The sequence below is a fragment of the Schistocerca nitens genome, chromosome 7 (assembly GCF_023898315.1).
Source record: "Schistocerca nitens isolate TAMUIC-IGC-003100 chromosome 7, iqSchNite1.1, whole genome shotgun sequence".
Taxonomy (NCBI): Eukaryota; Metazoa; Arthropoda; class Insecta; order Orthoptera; family Acrididae; genus Schistocerca; species Schistocerca nitens.
Window position 1 is genome coordinate 388,768,466 of NC_064620.1, and position 22,986 is coordinate 388,791,451.

Sequence of the window (22,986 nt, forward strand, 5' to 3'; positions counted from 1 at the left end):
AAATCACGAAGTGCATAATGTCATTTGACAGTTGACCGTTGCTTCAGTATACCTCTTGTAGGTATTTCAGAGTGGGTTAATGGACACTGATTTTGGCTCGCGTGACCACTTCTCCTATCTGGCTACACTTTCCAGACATACGAGACCCTGAAAAGAAACTGCTGAAATGAGTGGTCATCAGAAAAAATTGGGCTCTGTACTTACAGGTAGCTACATTTGAACATTATGACTGTGTCCAGGACATTAAGCATGATCCCCCATGCCACCGAGACATATGTACTAATGGCCTCGAATGTACTAAGAGCCAGTGTTTTCTATGATGGAATGGCAACCGCTGCTTGCAATAGGACACAAGTGGGCAACATTCTGAATGTCCAAGACAAGGACATCAGGTGGGAACCAAGTAGCCTTTTGGGTCTGAGATCAAAAGATAATAAATAATTAAAGATATATCTAAAAACACAGATGATGTGACTTACCGAACGAAAGTGCTGGCAGGTCGATAGACACACAAACAAACACAAACATACACACGAAATTCAAGCTTTCGCAACAAACTGTTGCCTCATCAGGAAAGAGGCAAGGAGAGGGAAAGGCGAAAGGATGTGGGTTTTAAGGGCGAGGGTAAGGAGTCATTCCAATCCCGGGAGCAGAAAGACTTACCTTAGGGGGAAAAAAGGACGGGTATACACTTGCGCACACACACACACACACACACACATATCCATCCGCACATACACAGACACAAGCAGACATTTGTAAAGGCAAAGAGTTTGGGCAGAGATGTCAGTCGAGGCGGAAGTACAGAGGCAAAGATGTTGTTGAAAGACAGGTGAGGTATGAGCGGCGGCAAATTGAAATTAGCGGAGATTGAGGCCTGGCATATAACGAGAAGAGAGGATATACTGAAGGGCAAGTTCCCATCTCCGGAGTTCTGACAGGTTGGTGTTAGTGGGAAGTATCCAGATAACCCGGACGGTGTAACACTGTGCCAAGATGTGCTGGCCGTGCACCAAGGCATGTTTAGCCACAGGGTGATCCTCATTACCAACAAACACTGTCTGCCTGTGTCCATTCATGCGAATGGACAGTTTGTTGCTGGTCATTCCCACATAGAAAGCTTCACAGTGTAGGCAGGTCAGTTGGTAAATCATGTGGGTGCTTTCACACGTGGCTCTGCCTTTGATCGTGTACACCTTCCGGGTTACAGGACTGGAGTAGGTGGTGGTGGGAGGGTACATGGGACAGGTTTTACACCGGGGGCGGTTACAAGGGTAGGAGCCAGAGGGTAGGGAAGGTGGTTTGGGGATTTCATAGGGATGAACTAAGAGGTTACAAAGGTTAGGTGGACGGCGGAAAGACACTCTTGGTGGAGTGGGGAGGATTTCATGAAGGATGGATTTCATTTCAGGGCAGGATTTGAGGAAGTCGTAGCCCTGCTGGAGAGCCACATTCAGAGTCTGATCCAGTCCCGGAAAGTATCCTGTCACAAGTGGGGCACTTTTGGGGTTCTTCTGTGGGAGGTTCTGGGTTTGAGGAGATGAGGAAGTGGCTCTGGTTATTTGCTTCTGTACCAGGTCGGGAGGGTAGTTGCGGGATGCGAAAGCTGTTTTCAGGTTGTTGGTGTAATGGTTCAAGGATTCCGGACTGGAGCAGATTCGTTTGCCACGAAGACCTAGGCTGTAGGGAAGGGACCGTTTGATGTGGAATGGGTGGCAGCTGTCGTAATGGAGGTACTGTTGCTTGTTAGTAGGTTTGATGTGGACGGACGTGTGAAGCTGGCCATTGGACAGGTGGAGGTCAACGTCAAGGAAAGTGGAATGGGATGTGGAGTAGGACCAGGTGAATCTGATAGAACCAAAGGAGTTGAGGTTGGAGAGGAAATTCTGGAGTTCTTCTTCACTGTGAGTCCAGATCATGAAGATGTCATCAATAAATCTGTACCAAACTTTGGGTTGGCAGGCCAGGGTAACCAAGAAGGCTTCCTCTAAGCGACCCATGAATAGGTTGGCGTACGAGGGGGCCATCCTGGTGCTTATGGCTGTTCGCTTTAATTGTTGGTATGTCTGGCCTTCGAAAGTGAAGAAGTTGTGAGTCAGGATGAAGCTGGCTAAGGTAATAAGGAAAGAGGTTTTAGGTAGGGTGGCAGGTGATTGGCGTGAAAGGAAGTGCTCCATCGCAGCGAGGCCCTGGACGTGCGGAATATTTGTGTATAAGGAAGTGGCATCAATGGTTACAAGGATGGTTTCCGGGGGTAACAGACTGGGTAGGGATTCCAGGCGTTCGAGAAAGTGGTTGGTGTCTTTGATGAAGGATGGGAGACTGCATGTAATGGGTTGAAGGTGTTGATCTATGTAGGCAGAGATACGTTCTGTGGGGGCTTGGTAGCCAGCTACAATGGGACGGCCGAGATGATTGGGTTTGTGAATTTTAGGTAGAAGGTAGGGGTGCGGGGTGTTAGTGAGGTCAGGAGGTTGATGGAGTCACGTGAAAGGTTTTCTAGGGGGCCTAAGGTTCTGAGGATTCCTTGAAGCTCCGCCTGGACATCAGGAATGGGATTACCTTGGCAAACTTTGTAAGTAGTGTTGTCTGAAAGCTGACGCAGTCCCTCAGCCACATACTCCCGACGATCAAGTACCACGGTTGTGGAACCCCTGTCTGCCAGAAGAATGACAATTGATCGGTCAGCCTTCAGATCACGGATAGCCTGAGCTTCAGCAGTGGTGATGTTGGGAGTAGGATTAAGGTTTTTTAAGAAGGATTGAGAGGCAAGGCTGGAAGTCAGAAATTCCTGGAAAGTTTGGAGACAGTGATTTTGAGGAAGAGGAGGTGGGTCCCGCTGTGACAGAGGAGGGAACTGTTCCAGGCAGGGTTCAATTTGGATAGTGTCTTGGGGAGTTGGACCATTAGGAGTAGGATTAGAATCATTTTTCTTTGTGGCAAAGTGATATTTCCAGCAGAGAGTACGAGTGTAGGACAGTAAATCTTTGACGAGGGCTGTTTGGTTGAATCTGGAAGTGGGGCTGAAGGTGAGGCCTTTGGATAGGACAGAGGTTTCGGATTGGGAGAGAGGTTTGGAGGAAAGGTTAACTACTGAATTAGGGTGTTGTGGTTCCAGATTGTGTTGATTGGAATTTTGAGGTTTTGGGGGGAGTGGAGCTGGAAGTGGGAGATTGAGTAGATGGGAGAGACTGGGTCTGTGTGCAATGAGAGGAGGTTGAGGTTTGCTGGAAAGGTTGTGAAGGGTGAGTGAGTTGCCTTTCCGGAGGTGGGAAACCAGGAGATTGGATAGTTTTTTGAGGTGGAGGGTGGCATGCTGTTCTAATTTGCGATTGGCCTGTAGGAGGATGCTCTGGACAGCCGGTGTGGATGTGGGAGTGGAAAGATTGAGGACTTTTATTAAGGATAGGAGCTGAGTTGATGTGTAGGTGAAGGATTAGGTGGGTGAGGGCAATGGATTGTTCAGTTTGGAACTGGTATAGGGACTGATGGAAAGAAGGATTACAGCCAGAGATGGGAACTTTAAGTGTGAGGCCTTTGGGGGTGATGCCAAATGTCAGACAAGCCTGAGAAAATAAAATATGGGAGTGTAATCTGGCTAGGGTGAAGGCATGTTTGCAGAGGGAATGTAAGTAAAACTTAATGGGGTCGTTGTGGGGATGTTGTGAGGGTGACATGGTATTAGAAGGTGGAAAGTGTAACATGAGGCTGAAATGAAAATGAAAATAAAAATATATGGCGAGAGATAAGGTGAACTAGAAAGCAACTGGAGATCTGGTGTGAAAAAAGGCGAAAAGGTGTTGGTTATAGCTGGGCTATGTTGATCCTAGACTCTAGACATCCAATTTAATAATTTTGCATATGTTCAACAATACTATGAATAACGGAGGCAGTTAAAATTAGCTTCAGTTATATTACTATTGAAAGATTTAAAATTTTGAAACTTTGGATAATGTGCTCTGAAGATCACTGCTGTATTGTCTGCACCAAAACTTGATGTATTAGAAACTTCCAAATTATGTTAATCTAAAATAAACTTATGTTTTCCACAAATAGAATCAGTTATTTCATTACTATTGATATAGAAGCTTAGCAGTTTCTCATTTACCCAGTGTACTTAGAAAAATATTTTATTGGTGCAGGAAAACATACAATATTACCTTTATTGGAGGCATCTGCCAAAACAAAGAAAAGTGTACCATCTTTTAGTTCATTTCCTAAGAATTTTGCCAAATGTGGGACCAGCACATTTTGTACTAGCATCTCATATTTTGTACACCCACAATGAAGTTTTGGACTTAAATTATAGTCTTTGAAAATTGTACTTTCTAGCTTAATACCCTAGTCAGTACTTAATAAAGTGGCACTTTGAGTGCTCAAACTTTATTGTCAATAGAGGAGTGTTTTACACTAAAAAAAAAAATTGCAATCTATTTACTTTTGGAAGTTGTTGCAAGAGAGAGTTTGTTTCCTTCCTTTCTCACAACCCCAGCATCCTCACCTTTTATTGGAAAGTATGTAGGACACATTGTACACTTCGCTATCCTTTCATCGTCATCTTTAGCTAACATATTTTGAACTGTTTACTCTCTGTCCATTCATTATGAAATGAGCACATTGTTTTCACTTTTTTTGTTCGGGTTTCATTCTGACTGTCATAATTGTCGTCACTTCATTCAGTGTTGTTTCTGTTTGTATTTAGACCTAACATACAAAGATTTCAGACATCTCTAAAACCACTGTAATACTAATAAAGTTTTCTCTTGTGGAACAGTGGAAGTGCGAAATGTGTCAATATTCCTTCACTGAGTCAATCCATAAATACAACAGTCTCTTCAACAGTAACTATTTCAAGGTGAGGCAGCAAAACATTTGACTTTTATAACCATTTTTTTGTTGCTCTCTCATGTATTTGGTACATATTGGCTTTGCCCATCAAAAATAAGATGATAAAAGTTGTTGTTGTTGTTGTTGTTGTTGTTGTCTTCAGTCCTGAGACTGGTTTGATGCAGCTCTCCATGCTACTCTATCCTGTGCAAGCTTCTTCATCTCCCAGTACTTACTGCAACCTACATCCTTCTGAATCTGCTTAGTGTATTCATCTCTCGGTCTCCCTCTACGATTTTTACCCTCCACACTGCCCTCCAATGCTAAATTTGTGATTCCTTGATGCCTCAGAACATGTCCTACCAACCGGTCCCTTCTTCTTGTCAAGTTGTGCCACAAACTCCTCTTCTCCCCAATTCTATTCAATACCTCATCATTAGTTATGTGATCTACCCATCTAATCTTCAGCATCCTTCTGTAGCACCACATTTCGAAAGCTTCGATTCTCTTCTTGTCCAAACTTTTTATCATCCACGTTTCACTTCCATACATGGCTACAGTCCATACAAATACTTTCAGAAACGACTTCTTGACACTTAAATCTATATTCGATATTAACAAATTTCGCTTCTTCAGAAATGCTTTTCTTGCCATTGCCAGTCTACATTTTATATCCTCTCTTCTTTGACCATCATCAGTTATTTTGCTCCCCAAATAGCAAAACTCCTTTACTACTTTAAGTGTCTCATTTCCTAATCTAATTCCCTCAACATCACCCGACTTAATTCGACTACATTCCATTATCCTTGTTTTGCTTTTGTTGATGTTCATCTTATATCCTCCTTTCAAGACACTGTGCAATTCTGTTCAACTGCTCTTCCAAGTCCTTTGCTGTCTCTGACAGAATTACAATGTCATCGGCGAACCTCAAAGTTTTTATTTCTTCTCCCTGGATTTTAATATCTACTCCAAATTTTTCTTTTGTTTCCTTTACTGCTTGCTCAATATACAGATTGAATAACATCGGGGACAGGCTACAACCTTGTCTCACTCCCTTCCCAACCGCTGCTTCCCTTTCATGTCCCTCGACTCTTATAACTGCCATCTGGTTTCTGTACAAATTGTAAATAGCCTTTTGCTCCCTGTATTTTACCCCTGCCACCTTTAGAATTTGAAAGAGAGTATGCCAGTCAACATTGTCAAAAGCTTTCTCTAAGTCTACAAATGCTAGAAACGTAGGTTTGCCTTTCCTTAATCTATTTTCTACGATAAGTCGTAGGGTCAGTATTGCCTCACGTGTTCCAACATTTCTGCGGAATCCAAACTGATCTTCGCCAAGGTCGGCTTCTACCAGTTTTTCCATTCGTCTGTAAAGAATTTGTGTTAGTATTTTGCAGCTGTGACTTATTAAACTGATAGTTCGGTAATTTTCACATCTGTCAACACCTGCTTTCTTTGGGATTGGAATTATTATATTCTTCTTGAAGTCTGAGGGTATTTCGCCTGTCTCATACATCTTGCTCACCAGATGGTAGAGTTTTGTCAGGACTGGCTCTCCTAAGGCCGTCAGTAGTTCCAATGGAATGTTGTCTACTCCTGGGGCCTTGTTGCGACGCAGGTCTTTCAGTGCTCTGTCAAACTCTTCACACAGTATCGTATCTCCCATTTCATCTTCATCTACATCCTCTTCCATTTCCATAATATTGTCCTCAAGTACATCACCCATGTGTAGACCCTCTATATACTCCTTCCACCTTTTTGCTTTCCCTTCTTTGCTTAGAACTGAGTATGAGATCAAATATTATACAGTATAATATTAAAAAAGTAAGACTATGGAAATAAAGAAAAAATGGATGAGGGCATCCCATCATACTCATCTATGGACATAAGACAATTTATATAAAGTAGTGCAAACTGTACAAAATCCTTCTCAGCGATGCAGTCTCTGTTTCCAGCATGGGATTATTTTGTTGAAGATAATCCCCAACCCTACATGTTAAAGGTCAGGAGGATGAGCAAGATGATGGAGTAAATTGTCATCTCTATATTCAGCAATCAAAGATTTGATATTACTCAGCATTTACGGTCTCTGGGGGAAAATAATTCCTGTCCTCTTCAGCCAGACCTGCACACTGACCCTGACGGGGGGCCATTCAATACCGACTAACCACAGTGACATCCTTTGTCATCGGTGTCCTTCAAATGGGGGTATTGAGTAGTTGTCAATTTCTCACACATTGGAGTCAATACTTTTCATTCAAGTCACTCCTCAACTGTTTTCACAAAGCTGAGTGCACCGTGTTCCAGTCCTCCCACCATGGAAAAATCTTTGCAAATACCAAAAATTGAACATGGATCCCCCACATAGCACTCAGACTTCTCGTGCAGACCCATTACCCCTCTACAATCTCTCAAAAGAATTTGAAGTCATCTCCCCTGTGTCTGTTATTATTCAGTGACTATATCAGATCTTCTTGGCTGCCATTCGTGATTAATATTCATCAATGCCTTTGGTAATTCAGGACCTTTCGGACCCTAAAGAACACCATACACCATTTTAGATGGGTGTGTGGGTGTGTGTATCATTTTTACTAACCTCTGCACTGTCCAATATGCAGAGGTTGTACAAAAATATGGAAACACGAAAAACACCACATTACTGTGCCTAATATGACGTAGGAAAACCTTTGACATTTGAAACATCTTCCAGTCATCTGGGATTGGGTAAATACAGGTCCAATATTGTTTTTGAGAGAGTGTTACACCATTCTTTCTGCAAAATAGTTGCAAGTTCAGGTAAAGTTGATGGAGGTGTATAGTGACCATGGAAACATCTTTCCAAAATAAACCCCAAAGGCTCAATAATTTGAGATCTGGTGACTGTGGTGGTCAGACGAGATGTAACACTTCGTCTTCATGCTCAAAAAACCAGTCCTGGATTATGCAAGCTGGTTAAACAGGAGCCCTGCCATCTTGGAACACAGCCATTACCTCTGGGGAGCAAACATTGTACCATGGGGTGGACCTGACCAGCCAAAACGGTCACATAATCTTTGACACTAATGTGACCTTTCAGTGTAACCATGATGTCCTTGGAATATCATAAGGGCTACCAAGATCACCAAACCCCCACCATGTTTTACTCCCGGGACATAAACTCAGCCAGAAATTGGAAACTGTGTGAAATAAAACTTATCTGACCAAATGACTTTCTTTCATTGCTCCATAGTCCAGGTATGATGGCTTCAGCACTATGTTTTCTTGTTACAAGCATTAACTATAGAATGATTTGGGAATTCTGGTTCGCCCTGAAATTTCCTTTTAATAGAGTTACCCTTGTATTGTCTTGGTGCTGACAGGTTTCACAAGCACAACATGAAGTTTTGCAGTGACTTTTGCAGCTGTTGTTCTTATATTTTTCATTACAATCCTCTTCAGTGGTCATCTGTCACAATCATTCTACTCTCTCTCTCTCTCTCTCTCTCTCTCTCTCTCTCTCTCTCTTTTGTCCACATTGTGAGTTTGTGGATGATGTTTTTTTCCTTTTCCTGGAAGCGGTATAAATGTTCGATGTGGTTCCTGTTGAGACACCAAACACTTTGGTTGCTTTGGTTACGAAAGCACCTGCTGAACAAGCACCAACAATTAGCACATGTTTGAAGTAGCTTAGCTTTGACATAAGCACTCACAACTTCACAGAACACTGTTCTGACCACGGCTGATGCTTGCAACATATTGAGGGCGCTATACATGTGCTGTTGTGGTCAAATACAGGGTTATTACAAATGATTGAAGCGATTTCACAGCTCTACAATAACTTTGTTATTTGAGATATTTTCACAATGCTTTGCACACACATACAAAAACTCAAAAAGTTTTTTTAGGCATTCACAAATGTTCGATATGTGCCCCTTTAGTGATTTGGCAGACATCAAGCCGATAATCAAGTTCCTCCCAAACTCGGTGCAGCATGTCCCCATTAATGAGTTCCAAAGCATCGTTGATGCAAGCTCGAATGCGTGAGGATTCTCTACCGCCCAGATTCGCACATTGTGTCTATTCACGTCACCATTAAGAAAAAATGTTGCTTCATCACTGAAAACAAGTTTCGCACGGAACGCATCCTCTTCCATGAGCTGTTGCAACCGCGCCGAAAATTCAGAGCGTTTGACTTTGTCATTGGGTGTCAGGGCTTGTAGCAATTGTAAACGGTAAGGCTTCTGCTTTAGCCTTTTCCGTAAGATTTTCCAAACCGTCGGCTGTGGTACGTTTAGCTCCCTGCTTGCTTTATTCGTCGACTAGCGCGTGCTATGCGTGAAACATGCCCGCACGCGTTCAACCGTTTCTTCGTTCACTGAAGGCATCCAGAAGCTTTAAACTCCGCATACCATCGCCGAATGGAGTTAGCAGTTGGTGGATCTTTGTTGAACTTCGTCCTGAAGTGTCGTTGCACTGTTATGACTGACTGATGTGAGTGCATTTCAAGCACGACATACGCTTTCTCGGCTCCTGTCGCCATTTTGTCTCACTGCGCTCTCGAGCGCTCTGGCGGCAGAAACCTGAAGTGCGGCTTCAGCCGAACAAAACTTTGAGTTTTTCTATGTATCTGTAGTGTGTCGTGACCATATGTCAATGAATGGAGCTACAGCGAATTTATGAAATCGCTTCAATCATTTGTAATAGCCCTGTACATCAGCACAACCTGCAGGCTTGGCTGGCATCTGTGTTTATGTTCAAGCATTAATTTGTCATGGTGTTTTCCATATTTGTTCCAGTTCCTGTATTTCCGACCTTCCGCACGAAAAGAGATTGATGTGGAGTGGAAGCACTTGCTTTTCATATAAATGAAATATAAAGTTGTTGTTGTTACACAAAACGTTTTTCTACCAACCACCAAAATTCAGTAAAACTCTGTTTTTTCAATTTCTGTCTATTAAAATAAGTGGCATGAAAAAGTTATTGAAGAATCTACAGGAGGAGAAAATGTTTAAACTAACATTTCCTAACTGTGAGAATGAACTCATTTACTTCAATTTCAGCTTTGTGTGACAAGAATAAAAATAGAAATGATGGTGCAAGTGGAAGCAGAAATGGAATTGGAAATGGAAGTGGAGAAAGGCAGCGTGCACGGTCTGCTCGACGTACAACAACTGAAAGCATTCCAAGACCAAGGCGACGCCAGCCATTACCTGCTGTTGTCGAATCACTATCACCTCCAGCTGAAATAGTCACTGTACATTTGTAAGTATTCATCTTCAGTTTAACTTTAATTACTGTTATTTAGATTTTTTAACAGATACTAAGTGAATTCATTTATACAAATACAAAGTGAACAACTTTATATATTAAATTTATATTCTTCCCATGGGTTGATGCAGTTTTCCTTGACATTCATTTACTTTTTAGACCCTAGTGTTATAGAGGTGTGGCTAGTGATGATTGTGTGTTTTATAAGCCTTCTAGTGAGTCTAAGGGATAGACGTACATCTTCATACAAAATATTCGCATATTAATTTGATGTCGTTAAAGGTTGATGCTAACGGGTGTTGAATTTCAATGTGTCATGAAAAGATAAAAGATCTTGTGTGTGTGAGTGTATACCTGTCCTTTTTTCCCCCTAAGGCAAGTCTTTCCACTCCCGGGATTGGAATGACTCCTTACCCTTTCCCTTAAAACCACATCCTTTCGTCTGTCACTCTCCTTCCCTCTTTCCTGATGAAGCAACCTTGGGTTGTGAAAGCTTGAAATTTGTTTGTGTGTTTTTTATTGTCTCTATCAACGCTTTCGTTTGGTAAGTTACAGCATCTTTGTTTTTAGATATATTTTTCCCACGTGGAATGTTTCCCTCTATTATATTCAGACCTTATATTTCACTGACATCAATTTGTTTTAGAATCCTAGAGCATAATCTAAGGCCCCCATTGGAGCTTGCAACTCTTTTTGTCAGTATGTAAATGGTGGGCATGGGGTCCTGAGCCATTGAGACATTTCTTTTTTCCTGTCTAGCTGTTCTTTTTGCTGTTTCTTTCTTTTTGACTTAACCTTCAACAGATGTCCTATTCGACAATTTCCAGTTCTTGCTTTAGGTTACTCAGTTTTCCTTTTTTTGTTAAGTTATACACCATTTTAATATTATTTATGGATGTCTCACATTACCACGTTCGACCTCCACTTTGTTTTCGAAATTTTTTAGTTGTGAAATTTTTTAGTTGTTAGGGTTGTTTCGGGAAGGTTGCCAAACACCCAGCATGGTAACCAGTCTGTGTTGGGGGTCGTCAGGTATCCATATAGTAGTAGCCTCTTGACTGCGCAGGGAACACACTGTTTCCCAAAAATGCTGAGCAGTTCATATTTACCTTGTTGATAATACTAGGACTCTGGATAATGACCTCCATGCAAGGGGACCATTCCTTAGGTAGGGTTGCATCCAAGGGGAGAGCAACCAGTTGGAGAGTGTAGCACTGTGGTGAAGCAGTCCCACTAAAGAGAGTTAAATTGGACTACATTGGTGGTTGTGTAGTCTCAGCAGTATCTCAAGAGAGATCAACTAACTTTTATGCAGAAGAATGTAACTGCAATACATTGCCCTAGTTTGAAATGAATCAAGACAAATACTGAAAAGTCAAGCAAGGGAGGGGGAGTATGAGTCTTTACCAGAAGTGACAATGAATCAGCCTTAAATACCTGTCATTCTTTTTTGTGGAAGCTCGAATAAATGTATAGTGAGAGGGTCTTGATAAACAAAATGCAGAACATATCTCTACTGATGAAAACCATCTACCCTGTTCAGTCACAGGCATTGTTGAGCTGCAAAAACTAGGGCGACATGCCTAGTCACAAGATGAGAAGCCATGGTGGCACTTGAAAAAGGCGACAAAATATTTTTAAAAGGTGTTTGAAAGGTAACAATTTATAGATGACAGTCAAATTAAAATGAGGCAAATGGGAAAAGTAAGTAAACTGTTTATTATTTCAAAAGTAATGGCCATAACTTTTGATACATTTATCCCACTGTGACACAAAACTGTCAGTGCCTTCATGGGAAAATGTTTACTTTTGCCAACAGAACCGTGATAATATACAGGCATGCACTAGTTTGTCTAAAGCAAATCTATAGCTACAAATTTCTGCCCACATGTTGCCAAAGTTGTTTAGAGTACGCTGCAGAAGTTTCACTGGGAAGCCCTTACACATTTTCTATACTTTCACGACCTCTCCCCACGCAATTTCCATATTTTTCAAGTCCTGAAGAAAGACATTTGTGGCCATTAATTTGCTTTAGATGAAGAGGTGCCTGCCTGGGTGTAGTAATGCTTCCATGGGCAGCTGTAAAAATTTTTCCATGAAGGCATTGGCCGCTTGGTCTCACAAAGGTATAAAAGTGTTAACAGTTATGGGGATAACTTTTGAAATAACAAATAGTTTACTTACTTTTTTCCATCTGTCACTTTTTTAATTTTACTGCCCCTTACATTTCAATAAAAAGGTGTCACAAACTAATTGTTATTATTTTTGATAATACTCTACCAAAAAGGGCTCTTAAGACCATGATAAATTTCTTTCGTGGTCCCATATGGAGTACAGTTGTTTTCCTCCTTCATACAGCTTTATTAATATATGCAATTACATTGGTAATTTGAGATTGGTAATCATAATTCAAAAACAAAACATTCATCACATTTTTACAGGTAATAACATTGTACATTTCAGTACTGGAAAGAGATAAACAAAATATTTTTTAGATTATTGTTTATTAAGAATCTTAGCAACATACAAAGTAGTAATCCTATTAGATTTTCTTTCCTCGAGATTTTTGTCAATGGTTTCCACCTCCCTTTCTTCTACTTGCATGATTTCCACACCCTCAGTCATATCCTAGACCACTTTTGCTATCTTTAAATCATTTATTTTATTTTAGGTTTTTTAGTGCTTTCTTCAGTTCAGATGAGGCTTGAGAGAGAGCTGCTTCTTGTGCCTCCATAGACAGTTGAGTGTTATTTCTTTTCTTTCAGAGCAGCTATCTCATAGTCATTTGATTTTTTACTGTTTTTCTCATTTCAAATCTTCTCTTCAGGATGCCTTTGGTTTTGCATTTTAATGCTTTCACAATTGCGAATAATGACAACCATCAGCTGTAGAATGGAATGCATGCATGTCCTGTCCAAAGGAACTTTGCATCAGAATCAGAATAACACAGGCTCTGGAATATTGTATCACATTTGGCTTTCTTCCTCTTTTTGCATTTCTTCTAATTCATGTTTCTTTCACATTCTTCCATATAAGCAGTAGAGTTTGCATATGCTTGCTGTCTATACCTGATGAGCTGTGGGTCATTGGGAACAGGAAGAAAATGGCGATATTGTCTCAAAGCATCAATCACAGCCAAAATACTATTTAAAAAACTCTCAGTCATTGCTACTTTTCTTCTTCTAATGGGTGCTTCGAAACTGAATGTCTTATCTCTGTCCGCATTTCCATTGGACAGTGTAAGACAAGTCTTTGCGGCTTTTGAAACATTTGGATACTCTAACACTGTGGGTGTTCTTTTTTCCTCGTTTTGAGATGTGCTGCTGCAAGTAATTGTCAATACCTTTCTTATCTAAAGCTGGGTCATCTTTTTCAAACCGTAGAACCTTCCACTTGTCTAATAAGTAATCTTTCAGTACAGGAAATGGCGTCATTTTTGCAACCTTTAACACATTAAAGCAGATTTTTGTCTATATTCTTTCTTTGGGGTTTAAAAACATAATACATTTCAGTGGTGCACTTGATAAGCATGTCTTTTCCATCACATGTTTATAAGCTTCTTTGTAATGTTTTTGGCGCGTTATTTAGAAACCACAACTTGTTGCCTTCTTCCAGTTTATTAAACTCTTCAGTCACTTGCCCACTAACAACTAATTGTTCAAGAGGAAGCAGATTATCCAGTGCACAGAATTCATGATGACGAACTTCAGAAATTCAGTTTTTCTCAAAGCAGAAATCTTCAAAACATGAGCTAAAAACATTTGAAATGTTTCCTATTCCAGTGTGCAACTTGTGAATCAAAGGTGAAAATGTTGTGTGAACTTGCTGAATACATCTGCAGATGACACTGTGAAATGAATTTCTGCTTTCATTTAAGAGTTTTTAAAGCATTCACAATGAGAGTGTAGGTTTTGCATGGAACAGTAGCAGAATTCTTTTTGAGTGGTATATGCTAAAGATTTAAGTAATATTGAATACTGTCCCACTGTTTAAAACTCCTTTCGGATATTCTTCCCAGCGAACAGGCAAACCTTCAAAATGATGGTAAAGATTGACCTGAACTTTCGATGCTTATGCACAGCATGAATGTTGCAACTTCTGATGATGTTTAGAATTTGTCTGCCGTAGGTCTCCTGGACATGACTAAAAGCCACTAGGTCCATCTGTTCACAGCATAAGGCAATTATATATGGACAAGTTGGCTTCAGAAAGTGCTTCACATAATTTCTGATGTAACATTTCCCACCTGGTTTGTCGATAGAAAGTTCTTAGGTGTTGTGTTGTGTTATGCAAAACTTATTCTCTGACCATTTGTAGTTTCATCGAAACTTAATGTGTAATATGATGAACACACTTCATGTTAGGCATCCCATGTTTTTTAGATGAAAGCAAGAAATGTTCAGCAACATTATCAGGAAACATTATCTTAAAAACATTACAAATATCATTTGATGAATTCATAGAGTAATTGGAAATCTGATTTCTTTCTCTTCGGTACTTAACACCCTGATTGTTGGTTCATGTGCTCAACTTGGAGATCGTGTCTGGTCTTAATGTTATAAAAGTAACTGATGTGGTCCACATTTAATTTCAAATTTATGTTTTGTTGAAAGTGAGTGGTTGAAAATCACCTTAAAAGTTTTATCTCAAAATTAATAGAGCATAATAATAAATTTATGTTTTGTTGAAAGTGAGTGGTTGAAAATCACCTTAAAAGTTTTATCTCAAAATTAATAGAGCATAATAGTTCAGTTTCACTAACTCTATTCCGCTACACAGAGACTTTACTTTTCAAGCCAGTTGCTATGGAATTTGCAAATCACTATCTCGAAAAGTTTATTTTCAACATAGCATAGAGTATTAAAGAAACAGTTTTGTTGCTACAGCAAAATTAGAGTCTGGAACAAAAATAGAAGCATATGAAATTAACAATAGCATTCAAAAAAGTTAAATAAATGAACAAGAATACAGAAACTCGAAAACAGAAGTAAATAACTTAATTTCTTCCTAAGAGAGCAAAAAAGGACAAATGGACAGCACACGGGAGATGGTCATTCGAGTAGGTGTCAGAAAGGACCGACCACTCAAAGACGATGGGCAAGCTGGGCAGTGGAAAAGGATAAGTAAAAATGAGAATAGCTGTGCAAGGAGTCAGAAAGGAAAGTGAGTGCTCCAGTGTTAAGGCAGAAGAGGTTAAGTTGGTTAAGAAGATCAGCCAAGAGGGCACCTCTCTGACAGGTCCTGGGAGAACCCAAAAGAGGATGATGCACCTTAAAGTCACCAAGTAACAAAAATGGGGGAGGTAGCTGCCCAATAAGCTGAAGGAAGTCGAGTGACATCGAATGACGGAGTCTTAAATGGTACAGAGTGAAAAAGTCAGGCGGGGAAGGGAAAGGCGAACTGCAACAGCTTCAGGAGACGGGCAGTCAGGGAGATGGGCTGACTATGAAGATCATCCCGTATGAGCAGCATGATGCCCCAGTGAGATGGAATGCCAACCTCAGGGGGAAGGTCAATGTAATTTGAAAGCTCAAGGCAGTCGTGAGGGCGCAACTTCGTTTCCTGAAAGCAGAGTACAAGGGGATGCTGCAACGCTAGAAGCGGCCGTAAATCCTCTTTGTGGGACTGAAGGCAGCGAATGTTCCATTGGAGGACAGTCATGAGGAGGAAGAGATGTAGGTGTGTCAACTCAGTGGCCGCCAAATGACAGCCGGTGTAGAGTTGCTACTACAGGGCACAGAAGCCGGGGAGGATCCCGCTCCATGGGGTCCACAGGAGCATCGGCTAGCTTGTGCAGTCGGTCCATAGAGTTCAATGCTGAAAAACAGTTGGTGGTTCGCACCGGCTATACGGAGGCCGGCCGCGCTAAGGTACCGTGTGGCAACAATATCTTCGAGCTGGCGAAGGAGAAGACAGTTTGCCTTTGGAGGACTTTTTCAAGCCTTTCTGGTTAGAGGAAGATTCAGATGTTGTTTGGCTGGAGGCACGGAGGAAGTCTTCACAGGAGTACTCCTTCTGACCTTTCATGCCTACTGGTTGTGTAGCTGGTGGCTTTGCCACGTGGGGCAAGAGTTTGACAGTTTGTTGCACAGCAGGACAGGGGGTGGTGATGCTACCTTGACACTGGGCGATTTCACAACCTCAGAGCTGAATTTGAGGTTGCATGCCTTCGTAGCCATGTATTTCACGGAGCAAGGAGTAACAAGAACAGAACGATAGGTGACAGACAGGAGAACACAGAGTTTGCGACTAGCCAGTAACTTGCAAGCTACTGGGTAAGGCACTTTTTCCTTTACATGACTCTCTTGGAGAGTCTGCTCATCAAGATACACGGCACAATCCAGAGAGGCGGCGGCATGGCCGCCGTTGCAGTTGACACAGCCGGGAGAAGGAGATGCACAATCGCCCTCGTGTGCATCCCTACCACAGGTTACACATTTGGCTGTGTGTCAACAAGACATTCTAGTGTGGTTGAAACGATGACACTGGTAGCAGCCCATTGGGTTCGGAATGTACAGCTGGACTGTGATAATTTCACAGCCTGCTTTGATCTTTGACAGCAGCACCACTCTATCAAAGGTGAGGAAAAGAGTGCGGGTGGGCACTAAGGAGGAATCTACCTTTTTCATTATGCAATGGACACCAATGACACCCTGATCAGAGAGATAAGACTGGATTTCGGCCTTGGTTAAACCATCGAGCAGCCTAGTGTGAATAACACCACGGGAACAATTCAGAGTTCGATGGGCCTCGACAGGAACAGGGTAGCCATGGAGAAACGAGGTGGCAAGCAGTTGTTGTGCTTGAGAATCAGAAGCAGTCTCCAAAAGCAAAGTGCCATTCTGTAAACAAGAGCAGGATTTCACAGTGTCAGCAATTGCATCAACACCTTTCTGAATAATAAACAGATTTACCGTGGTGAAGGACTGACTGTCTTCAGTACCTGAGACCACGAGGAACCATGGTGCAGCAGGAAGGGTATTCGAATCATTAGCCCCATTACGTTTCGTAGACATTGATTGGGAAGATGATTGACTCATTGTGAGAAAATCCCCCATGATTGCCAGCGTCTCTGATGGCACATTCCTTCCAACTGGGGGCTCCTTTCACAAGGGGGCGCACCCACCTTAGGTGATTGTTCACACCTCCCAAACATCTGACAGAGGGACCAATCGACAATTTGGGAAGGTTGCAGCTCAGGCAATCTCCACTCTCTGGGCCTGGCCTGTACCAGGGGGTATGTGCAAACCCTGCTTGTCAACTTGGGGCTGGGAATTATACCTTACCCAGTCACCTGTTATGCGTCAGATGCGTGGGCCGGCCTTCAGGAGCGCACAAGGAGGAAGAAGAAAAAGAGGAACCTCAAATGCCAAAGCAGAGGAACGAGAGGAGAAGGGAAACGAAGAAAGGAAAAGGGAGCGAAAAACAAAGGTGAGACTGTTCTTACGCCAGCAACAGACAGTGCAGAACATTCGCAATAACATCCCAGACGTGTTCCCTAAGGGAGGGGAAGAAGAATAGCAGGAGGATAGACATGCAGCACGGAAGGGGAAAAACGCTGCAAAGGCTGGAGCCCCATGGTAGGCAAGCATGAACTCGCCAAAGAGTGGCGAGCTCCCTGAGTGGGAGCGGAGGGGGGCCACCTTGGAGAGTGTGATATTATTTCTTCTGCTGAGAGTACAAGATTTATGGCTGGTTGTCTGAGGCTTTCTTCAGTAGCCCTATGGTAAGGTTTGACAAGTGTTAAGGAAATACTGAAAGTGTTCCTCTTGACATTCTTAGGAATCCAATGCTAAGGATATCCAGCTGAGTATCAGTGTGGTAGGGATAAAATGATCAGGTAGTGATCACTGTCATAAATGTTGTGAACTTTCCATTGAAAAAATGGGAAAAGCCTAGGGTTACAGACCGCAAGGTTGATGGCTGGAAAGGACTTTGTGCTGTATTAAAATGAATGGGGGAGCCATTGGTCATTGTACAAAAGTCAAGATTTGGAACACTTGTTCTAAAATGTTATCATATAGGCCTACTGCAAAAAAAGATTGTGGGGCTTTAAAATGATCCAGTAAAAGAAAGGATGGAGGTAACTGGGAAATTAAATTGTGACTGCGCAGTTATTCACCTCTCTTATGGGAGGTGGAGGAGGGGGGGTTGTAAAAAATGAATTCCATCTGTCTACATGCAGATGCGACGACCACGGGTGGCTAGGCTGTACGGAAGGGACTTCTTGGTATGAAACTGGTGGCAGCTGTCGAAGTGGAGATATTGCTTCAAACCTCCCCCACACCCCCTCATAGCTGACAAACCTTGTCTTGCAGACCTACTACATGTAGTTCACCCTCCGAAACTCCCTCTCACCACCACACAGAACTCAAATCCTAAACAGACCTGCAATGCAGTCATGAACCTTTCCTCCAGAATCCTTAGTCCAACAGAAATATCAGTCCTTTCCAAAGGCCTCACCTTTTGCCCCACTCCCAAATTCAACCATGCAGGACTAGTTAAAGACCTTCTCTCCTTCTCCTGGTCCCTACAGTGGAAACACTTTTTTGCCACCAACCCGTCCAATCAGACTCAACCAAAGACCAACATTGAACCTTACCTAACTCAGTTCACTCCTCCATCCAACCGTGATCCACCCCCACTGCCTCCAAACCAACCCCTGTTAACTTTCCAGAATTTCTTATTCTTGAACCTTGCATCACCATCATTCCCCAAATCCCTCAACATGCATACTAACCTTACATCCGCAGAAAGAACCGCAGTCCGCCATCTAAAAACTGATTCCGATCTTATAATCCTACCTGCAGACAAAGGCTCCACCACCGTAGAACCGCAAGGATTACATGACAGAAGGACTCTGTCAGCTGTCAGATACTTCCACCTACAAACCATTTCACAGTGATCCCATTCCAGCAATCCAGCAGGATGTCCAGTCACTATTCAAATCCTTAGGCCCATCCCAGAACCTCTCCCCAGAATCCATCTCTCTACTTACCCCTACCACTCCTCGCGCTCCCACCTTCTACATGCTTCCTAAAGTCCATATACCCGACCACCCAGGACGGCCCATTGTGGCCGGTTACTGTGCCCCCACAGAGAGAATCTCTGCTCTCGTAAACCAACACCTTCAACTTATTACCGAGAACCTATCCTCCTATATAAAAGATACCAACCATTTCCTCAACTGACTCTCCACAGTTTCTCTCCCTTTACCACACGGTGCCCTGCTCATCACTATTGATGCCACCTCCCTGTACACTAACATTCCTAATGCCCATGGCCTTACTGCTATCGAACACTACCTTTCCAGGTGCCCTATGGATTCCAAAACCAAATACCTCCTTCCCAGTCTCCATGACCAACTATATCCTCACCTTTGAAGGCATTACGTACAAACAAACCCGCAGTAGGTCTATGGGCACCTGCAAGGCACCATCCTATGCTAATCTATTCATGGGCCATCTAGAGGAATCCTTCCTAAAAACTCAGAATCCTAAACCCCCTCACCTGGTTCAGATTCATTGATGACATCTTTGCTATGTGGAGTGAAGGTGAGGACACCTTATTCACATTCCTCCAGAACCTCAAAAACTTCTCCCCCATTTGCTTCACCTGGTCCTACTCAACCCAACAAGCCACCTTCCTAGATGTTGACCTCCGCCTCAGAGATGGCTACATCAGTACCTCCTTCCATATCAAACCTACTAACCACCAGCAACACCTCTGCTTCGACAGCTGCCTCCCATTTCATACCAAGAAGTCCCTTCCGTACAGCCTAGCCACCCGTGGTCGTCGCATCTGCAGTGACGAGCAGTCCCTCTCTAAATATACCGAGGGTCTCACTGAAGCCTTCACTGACCGTAATTATCCTCCCATCTTTATACAAAAACAAATCTCTCATGCCTTATCTTTCCAGTCTCCCACCACCTCCCAAAGTGCCACAGTCCGGCCACAGAGAAGCATTCTCCTCGTAACTCAGTACCATCCGGGGCTGGAGCAACTGAATTACATTCTCCTCCAGGATTTCAATTACCTCTCGTTGTGCCCTGAAATGAGAAATATCCTACCCGCTATCATTCCAACCCCTCCTGCCATGGTATTCCGCCGTCCACCGAACCTACACAATATACTCGTCCATCCTTACACAACCCCTGCTCCCAATCCCTTACCTCATGGCTCATACCCCTGTAATAGACCTAGATGCAAGACCTGTCCCATACGTCCTCCTACCACCACCTACTCCTGTCCGGTCACTAACATTACCTATCACATCAAAGGCAGGGCTACCTGTGAAACCAGTCATGTGATCTACAAGCTAAGCTGCAACCACTGTGCTGCATTCTATGTAGGCGTGACAACCAACCAGCTAAACTGCAACCACTGTGCTGCATTCTATGTAGGCGTGACAACCAACAAGCTGTCTGTCCGCATGAACGGCCACCAAAAAACAAGTGGACCACCCTATAGCTGAACACGCTGCCGAACATGATACCGCTCATCTCAGTGACTGCTTCACAGCCTGTGCCATATGGATCCTTCCCACCAACACCAGCTTTTCTGAATTGCGCAGGTGGGAACTTTCCCTGCAATACATCCTACGTTCCCGTAACCGTCCTGCCTCAACCTTCGTTAGTCACTGTGCTCGCCCATCCAGCCCCCTCCCCGTTTCCATTCCATCACTACACAGCCGTCATTTCACCGCCACACCCAGTCTTTTAATTTAATTTCTTTTATTTTAATTTTTATTTCTATCCTTTCCGCTACTTACCCCTCCCCCCTCCTCTCCTACCCTCCATCTAAACTGCAACACTTCACTGTCCGCCACTCCCACCATACTATCCCTCCCCCTCCCCACCCCAGCCTCTTCCTTATCCCCAACCAGTTACCACTCCCATCATGCACTGGTGGTGCTGCTCGCAGTGTAGTTTCAGCTCTCTGAGACTGCAGATGAGTGTGCAAGTTGCACGTGTGTGTGTGTGTGTGTGTGTGTGTGTGTGTGTGTGTGTGTGTGTGTGTGTGTACTGCTGACAAAGGCCTTAATGACCGAAAGCTATGATTGTGAATCTTTTTATTGCCTATTGCGGCTCAGCATCTCCACTATATGGTGAGTGGCAACTTTCCTTCTCTCGTATTGTTATATTACCATGATTCCCGCACAGGTTGAGACTATGTTTTTCAGTTGTCATATTGCCCTTCAATGCCGTGAAATACTGGTTACGGAACATCAGTACAGTGACCCAGGCATTGCACTGCAGTATTTCTTGCCATGGTGAGCCAGCGTCTCAACCTGTGTGGGAATCATGGTAATATGGTGCAAGCACAAAGGGAGAGTGGACACCAGGACAAATGTAGATTTTGTCCACTCTTGGAAGCCTGCTCAAATAGCCGAAGTGGTTAAGGTGACCACTCACGACAAGTGGGAAATCCAGGTTCAATTTCCATTCAAAATTGAATGCAGCTATTGATCGTCAATGCAGTATCTCTGACACTGCTTATTACTTGGTATTGTATGGACCGAGGTTTTGTTCTGGGCTGAAATGCAATGTTGATTGTTTTTTGGTGTGGCATCAGTGTTACATCCTACATGCAATCTGTAATCCTTTGATGTCAGATGTTAGTAGATTTAGGAAATTTCTCTTGGTCACCTTTCTTGACATTTGCTGATGTGGCCCTCCTTGTCAGTTCCATGAAAACATGTTACAGCAGCCTTCACTGGACGTAGTCTTCTTGTGCGTGGATGGGTGCTGCAAGAGAGCATGGGAATTATCTTCCAAGTTACTTGAATGATGTAAGCAACTGAACTTGAAACTTTCCGTATTCACACTTTCTTCTACAAAAACAATCTCGTATATAAAGCGAGTTGACAGATCCTTCTTTAAAATTGATGTTGCTTGGATGAGATAAAGACCAAGAAGTTGTTTCTACATAAGCCAGATCAACATTCATTTGTCATGGCATCCATTGTAGCTGTGACCTTTCGTTCTTTTTTGTCTTGTCTTCTAAATACGTTCAAACTGTGGTGCCAAAGAACAAGTGGCCCCACTCATCGGGTGGAGACATACACTCCCCATCACACCTTGTAGATGTGATGAGTACAAAAGGTTCTCCCATCTGTAGATATCACAATATCGTCTCTCACAATGGGATGTCCCACCACTTATTGCACTTATTGACTAGAAAATGTTACAAACCTATTTTGTTGTCACAGAAGTCTGAAAGTGGGAAGTGCCATTTCATAAAAAAAGTCATGTCACATTTCAGGGCTTCATTGAGGTGGAGGTCACTTTCAGGGAATGGTACTTGGATTTGGAAAATGATCTCAAGAATTTTTCTTGAGAAAAGTAGTTAAGCTGTTGCAAGAAGTGTAATACAATATAACCCCACTTTTACGTTCCCGGACTTAACATTTCGTCGTTTACGCCATTTTTATCATTCCTGTCAAATTTCCTATGTTCAGCATGCTAAGCACATGATTTTATGTTAACATGTATAATTTTCCTTCTATTTACGCTTTATGAAAAAATGTTCATGGAGAAACGGACTGGCGTAATTGACATTAAATAACACTGGCATGGTGCTGTCCACCAAGTAGTGTTTACAAATGTTATGTGGTAAAGTTTCTTGATACTAAGGAGCTCTACTCAGCAGATCTGAACCGGTAAACAGGTAAAAGTTGAAACGATTCGTGCTTTACCACCTGTCGCTACCAAATGCTGCTTGGCTTGGTGGCTGATTAAAAGTAACTAGGTTCATCCAAATAAAGGTATCATTACCAATCACAACCATTTCCAAACAGTCTCTACTGCGCATGCACAGCTTTGTGATTGTTAAGATCGCCTTGATTTGCGTTATTCGAACCATATTTAGTGTGTTTTGTCATCTTGCCAATTTTTTAGCGCTAGTTGAAAC

General features: G+C 42.6%; 1 protein-coding gene across 1 annotated transcript in view; it reads left to right on the forward strand.

Annotated features, from left to right (window-relative positions):
* LOC126195168 (E3 ubiquitin-protein ligase rnf8-like) overlaps positions 1-22,986 on the forward strand; it is a 151,071-nt gene that overhangs the window by 94,599 nt on the left and 33,486 nt on the right. Inside the window, exon 10 of the mRNA XM_049933680.1 lies at positions 9,867-10,068. Within this exon, the coding sequence (XP_049789637.1) occupies positions 9,867-10,068 (202 nt within the window). The remainder of the gene's footprint in view (positions 1-9,866; positions 10,069-22,986) is intronic.